The sequence below is a fragment of the Octopus bimaculoides genome, chromosome 5 (assembly GCF_001194135.2).
Source record: "Octopus bimaculoides isolate UCB-OBI-ISO-001 chromosome 5, ASM119413v2, whole genome shotgun sequence".
Classification (NCBI taxonomy): domain Eukaryota; kingdom Metazoa; phylum Mollusca; class Cephalopoda; order Octopoda; family Octopodidae; genus Octopus; species Octopus bimaculoides.
The window spans coordinates 104828750-104834528 of NC_068985.1; the positions used below are offsets into that span (position 1 = coordinate 104828750).

Below are 5779 nucleotides of genomic sequence, written 5' to 3' on the forward strand. Positions count from 1 at the left end.
CTAGATTTAGGGATTTCGTAAATTTGTGAAGAAGAAATTTAACACAGATTACATGTATATGAACCACTGAATCATCATCATCGTCGTCGTTTAACGTTCGCTTTCCATGCTAGCATGGGTTGGACGATTTGACAGGACTGGTGAACCAGATGGCTACACCAGGCTCCAATCTGATTTGGCAGAGTTTCTACAGCTGGATGCCCTTCCTAACGCCAACCACTCAGAGAGTGTAGTGGGTGCTTTTCCGTGTCACCCGCACGAAGGCCAGTCAGGCAGTACTGGCAACGGCCACACTCAAAATGGTGTATTTTACATGCCACCCGCACAAGAACCAGTCCAGGGGCACTGGCAACAATCTCGCTCGAAAGTCCTTACACATGCCGCGGGCACAAGTGCCAGTGCCAGAATATTACAATGAAAATAGCACTTATTCTTCTACTCAGAAGATTGGTTCAATGAGAGCACCTTGATAGTGCTCCGACATGTTGTAATACAATCACTTGACTTCTATTTCATGATCTCTGGGTATATAATCATTCACTTCAACTATCCAAACAATACATTCATGTGAGTGTAAGTAAACATACATGCAAGTATGTATAATAATATCACATATCGTTATTTTTGAGAGGAGTCACAGAGTAACATGTATTGGTGTATGTGTTAAAATACTGGAACCTGAAGATAAGAGAAACAATAAAACAATGTAGATAGTAAAATGAATGAGGCAGCTTAATTTATATCCATTCAGGTACCATTAACTGGAAAGATAAATTCATTACTCTGTACATATGTATTATTAATGAAAATGAATTTTATGTATCAAACTCTCCTGTGCAACATGCTTTATAATATATACATTTTATTTTATTATTGTCATTTTCCTTTTAATACTATTAAATAGTGTCATATCGAAAGCTTTATTGCTGTATAGTGAGATAGCATAAAATAGAAAATGTAGCCATGCCCTTCACCTTTTTTGCTTTTTACTTTTTTGCTATGCAGTCATCAGAACATAGATTTCAGTTATTTATTAAAGCATCTAAATGAGAAACCAGTCATCACTTATATTACATCCAATAGACAATTCTCAGTAGGGAAAAATGAGCCTGTCTGCATCCTTACTTCAAATTTTACTATTGAAACAAACTGTAAATGAATAAGAAGCACATGAATGTTTTCGTTACTTTGGCAATATTTAAGTTTAACAATTTTTTGGTATGAAGTTCCATTGTAAATGTAGTGTGAGGATAAATTTTTTAAACTAATAACATACATACATTTAAAAAAAAAATGGTGAAAGAAAAATTGGGGAAAATGTTCAAGGCTTTATTGAACCATCTAATTTTGAAAAATATATGTGATGAAATTTTTAATTTGTTGACACACACATATTAATTTCCAATGAAAATAAGCCTTTCTATGTTTTCACCAAAATATCCTTACTTGGAATTTTTCTTCACCAAGGGCAATAAGTATTTGAATATTTAGAAATTTGGTGAAAAATTACCACTGGTAAAATTGGACAAATATATCTTTTCACAGATATGTATCAGTGGTAACACTTCCTGATGATATGTCTCCAGGATATATATAGGATGCAGGTGCATTAGAAATGTTTCTAAAGCCTTCATTAAGCACATAAAATTTGCAGCAAGGACTTTTCAAAGAGTTTCCACAGTATATTAAAAAAAAAAACTAGCAAAATGAAAAATTATATTTGTTGTCGTTTTGTTGCTGTTGTAAAATTGAATCTTGAATTGCAGTTTCATTTTCGATTCTTTCATTTTCTTTCGAATGGAATTTAATTGCATAGTTTAACATTCAGTAAACACTTGTATAGTGGTATCGGTTGCTAAGATCTCCTCTGCAATTGGCAAACAAAACAGTTTCTGAGATCTTCAAATGAACTTGACATCATAGTGAGTATTTTATATGTCACCATCAAAAATGATTGTTTTATTCAGCTTTTTTATTGTTATTGTTTTTCAATTTTGTTTCCTCTCACATCATATTATCTATTTTCATATATCAACGCACATTTAAAAGTGCCTTTTTTTGGAATATATTTTAATCTCTGTTCAGAACATATCCTTCTTTGCTGTTTTGCTGCCTTGAAAGTACACCAAAGAGGTAGATTTAAGAGATAATATAAGTGAGGAAGTCTTTTCAGGGAGCTCGAGGATTTGTCAAGAAACAAAAGATTGAATTAGTCAGTTTAGCTGATGGTGTGAACAGTTTCAATGTGAAAGGACTACTGCAAAAGAAAGAAAAAAAAAATTTTTTTAGAAAAACAAAATAGGATATCAATTATTCAGGCAGTAGAAATTCATTTTGAAAATACCTCATTTATTTTGTAGTGTGATGTAGTTTGACTTTCATTTCTTAATATCAATATCTCAATATGTCATCTTTCTTCTTCATCACTTAGAACAAGCTCAATCATCTACCTCTCTTTTTTTTAACTATCATCATCATCATTTAGTGTTCATTTTCCATGCTGGCATGGGTTAGACAGTTTGACTGGAACTGGTAAGCCACAGAGCTGCACCAGGCTTCAGTCATCTGTTTTGGCTTGGTTTCTACAGCTGGATGCCCTTCCTAATGTCAACTGAGTGTCTTTTATGTGTCACCAGCACAAGTGCCATTTACATGTCACTGGCATGGGTGTCTTTTACATGTCACCAGATCTAATTGCCTAATAAAGAGCAGTGCTCATAGCTTGCTTAGGTCCTCCCATATAAGATGAATTTAATACAGAACAAGCAACAGAAAGAATAAAGTACAATGAAACTGCTATGAGGAGGGGAATATTCCAACCTTTCAGACAGAGTCCTTCTTCAGTTTAGAGGCAAGAAACACAGCAGAGTTTTATATTCTCTATGTTTTGGGAAATTGGCCAGCCACTTCACAGGGGAATTTCACTGTACCATTTCTGTTGCTTGTTCCTAATAAAACAAGTATCTTGCCAACATAGTCTACCAGCAGGAGTTTCCCTAGATTCTGTTTATTGCAGAATTGCAGGAAGCAACAAGAGTAGGAACAATGTTTTGTAGAATGACATGTTTTAGTATGTAGTCTGGGAGAAGAATACACAAACATGAGTGAAGCTCACGATGTTATAGAATTCATAAATTCTAGAAGAGACAGAAAAAAAGACACGACTCATTTGTTGGCTAATACTTTCAGACTGTACAGCAGTGAAGGTTGTCTTGCTAGGCAAACATTTAATTCTCAAATGAAATCTAATGTGTTTATGTGAGTGTGAGAGAATACATACACATACATGTGTGGTTCTGACTAGTTGGGTTATTATTTTTTTTTTGGAGTAAGTCTCCTTCAATTCTGTTTCGCGTCAGGCAATCAATAGATCCATTCGCTTGATAAAATGTTATCAAACAAAAATTGCCCATCAAAGCAGAAATCGATTTACATGAATGTTTAGATGGAGGCAGATAGAAGAAGTGAATGCATTGTTTTTAATAATAATGTAGTGAGAGAGAAGACTAAGAGGTCTGTGTAGATGATGAAGTGGAATATAATGTGAGTGTAGTTGAAAATTATCACAAAATCCCACTGAGGTAGTCATAATATCATGTGCTGGTTCCCCAGGAAAAGAAAGAAAATCAGAATTAGGAGATAGAAGGTAGTAGTAATGGTGGTGGTGGGTAGAAGAAGAAGAAGAGATGGTAAAGTAATACCTGAGTCATTAGGACACCCAATCTACACAGGTCAGTAGTTTATTTATTTTACAGAAAATGCTTCAACTGTTTTTATGTTTACACAGTAAATGAGGAAAAAAAAAGTGAAATTGAAATTTTCTAAAATGATGGATTTCGCAAAGCATTCAATTTATAATATAGGTGACATAGAAGAAAAAAACAAAAACTAATACTTACAATACATTGCTTTGTCTAAGTTCGGCTTCATTTGCACTGATGATGAAGAGAGGAAAAAGAAGCGAGAAAACACAGCCACTGAAGATATATAAAACATATTGATAAGTACAATACGCAGCATATTTGACACCAGTAAGTATGAAAACAAATGCTGTTAAATTCATGCCCTTCCCCAGCAATTTTAATGCATTAAGTGAAATAACTACCATTCCAACCAAACCTATGTGATAGTCTTATTTTACCTGTATCTTGACACTTAATGCAATAGCATTTAACATTTTGCCTTTGTACTAATTAACATTAATGCGTAGTGTCCTAGAAACAAGGCAGACAGAAAATTACTCAGAATGAAATATTCATTGATTGTAAATAATTAGTAGATAAAATTTGCACTTTGTGCACTGACAATGATGACAGTCTCTTGTGCACCAAGAAAGATTTTTCTGCAATTTATAAACAAACAACCTGCACATAGGATTTGTTTATAGTGAGCAAATCAAATTAATGTTGCCTGACACAGGTGTCCTGTGTACTGTCAGGTATCAAAGTGACCACAGAGTAATATGAAATGCTCAAGAACATAATGCATCACCCAATCCAGAAATTGAAACTATGATCTTGTAACACTCTAACCATTAGGCCATGTGCCCTCACACACTATGCATTAATGGGTTAAAAACACATAAAAACAAAACAACTATATAGTAAATTTTAAATTTCAAAAATAAACAATTATTATTTAGTGGTAACAAAATCATATATTTTAAATATTCTGAACAATTAATCTACAATTTATTTCTCAGTTATACCAACTTATAATATTATAATATCTAAAGAAACTACAATTTTTGCTTTGTTGTAGGTAACATTATTAGAGTGCATAATGTTCTCTGTAAGCAGAGATTTCTAAATATTTTAACTGGTATTTCTATCATAAAAGCAGCGTGTGTATTGTGTTCCTAGGAATCCATCAGTCAGTCAACTTCTCCAACCCATGCCAGCACAAAACATGGACATTTAATGATGATGATGATGATATATGAATAACCATTAGAAATTATGAAATAAAGATAATTACCTCACAAGTTGAGAAGAAACCATCAGTGTACAAAGTGCAAGAGGTAAACCAAATCCAAAGTAATATGGCCAGTTTTTCTCAACACAGGCTACTCTTTGGTGCACTTCCCAACCTGAAAATGGAAAGGACATGTCAGTCTGCTTTTAGGACAAATTGCATTCTATTGTATTGTTAACAGGCTTTTGAAACAGGAAGTGGGAGGGCAATATATGTAGTACCGCAATCAAATCTGAAAGAAAGTAAAATAACTTCTCTGCAGTTGCTGCTAGATTTGAAGGAGAGAGAAGCTTGCTGACATGCGATATAATGTTGGGTTGTGAAATCCTCATATTTAACTCCAGGAAATCAATGCTATACATATTAGATCAATCAAACTTCTGAGAGAACATTGTTATTTGTTACTGTTGTTGAACAGCACTAATCAGGTGTATTCAAGTACCTGAAACTAAATATGCATAGTTCTGTGATGCAACCAATCTTATGGTCTGCAATACCAACTTCAGGAAACCTGCCAGTCACCTAGTCACCTACCGCTCCGGCAGACACTCTAGCCAAATCGACTACATCCTCGCCAGAAATAGGGAACAAGGGCGGCTTATAAATGCCAAAACCTACCCTGGCGAAGAATGTACCCCACAACATAGATTAGTAGTTAGCGACTTTGGGATCAAGGCAAAATGGAAGCCCAGAATTAGACAGGCTTGGAGAAGAAGGGTGTGGAAGCTTAAAGACCCTGCAAACGGACAGAGACTTAGAGACAAGTTACTTGAAGCATTTAACGAAATAGAAGGGGATATAGCAT

At 34.4% G+C, this 5779-nt stretch overlaps 1 protein-coding gene across 1 annotated transcript in view; it reads right to left on the bottom strand.

Annotated features, from left to right (window-relative positions):
* Positions 1-707: 707 nt before the first annotated feature.
* LOC106881319 (etoposide-induced protein 2.4 homolog) overlaps positions 708-5779 on the bottom strand; it is a 15458-nt gene continuing 10386 nt past the window's right edge. Inside the window, exons 6-8 of the mRNA XM_014931664.2 lie at positions 4978-5089; positions 3900-3977; positions 708-2257 (exon numbers count right to left, since the gene is read on the bottom strand). Of these exons, the coding sequence (XP_014787150.1) occupies positions 2170-2257; positions 3900-3977; positions 4978-5089 (278 nt within the window). The 3' untranslated portion in view covers positions 708-2169. The remainder of the gene's footprint in view (positions 2258-3899; positions 3978-4977; positions 5090-5779) is intronic.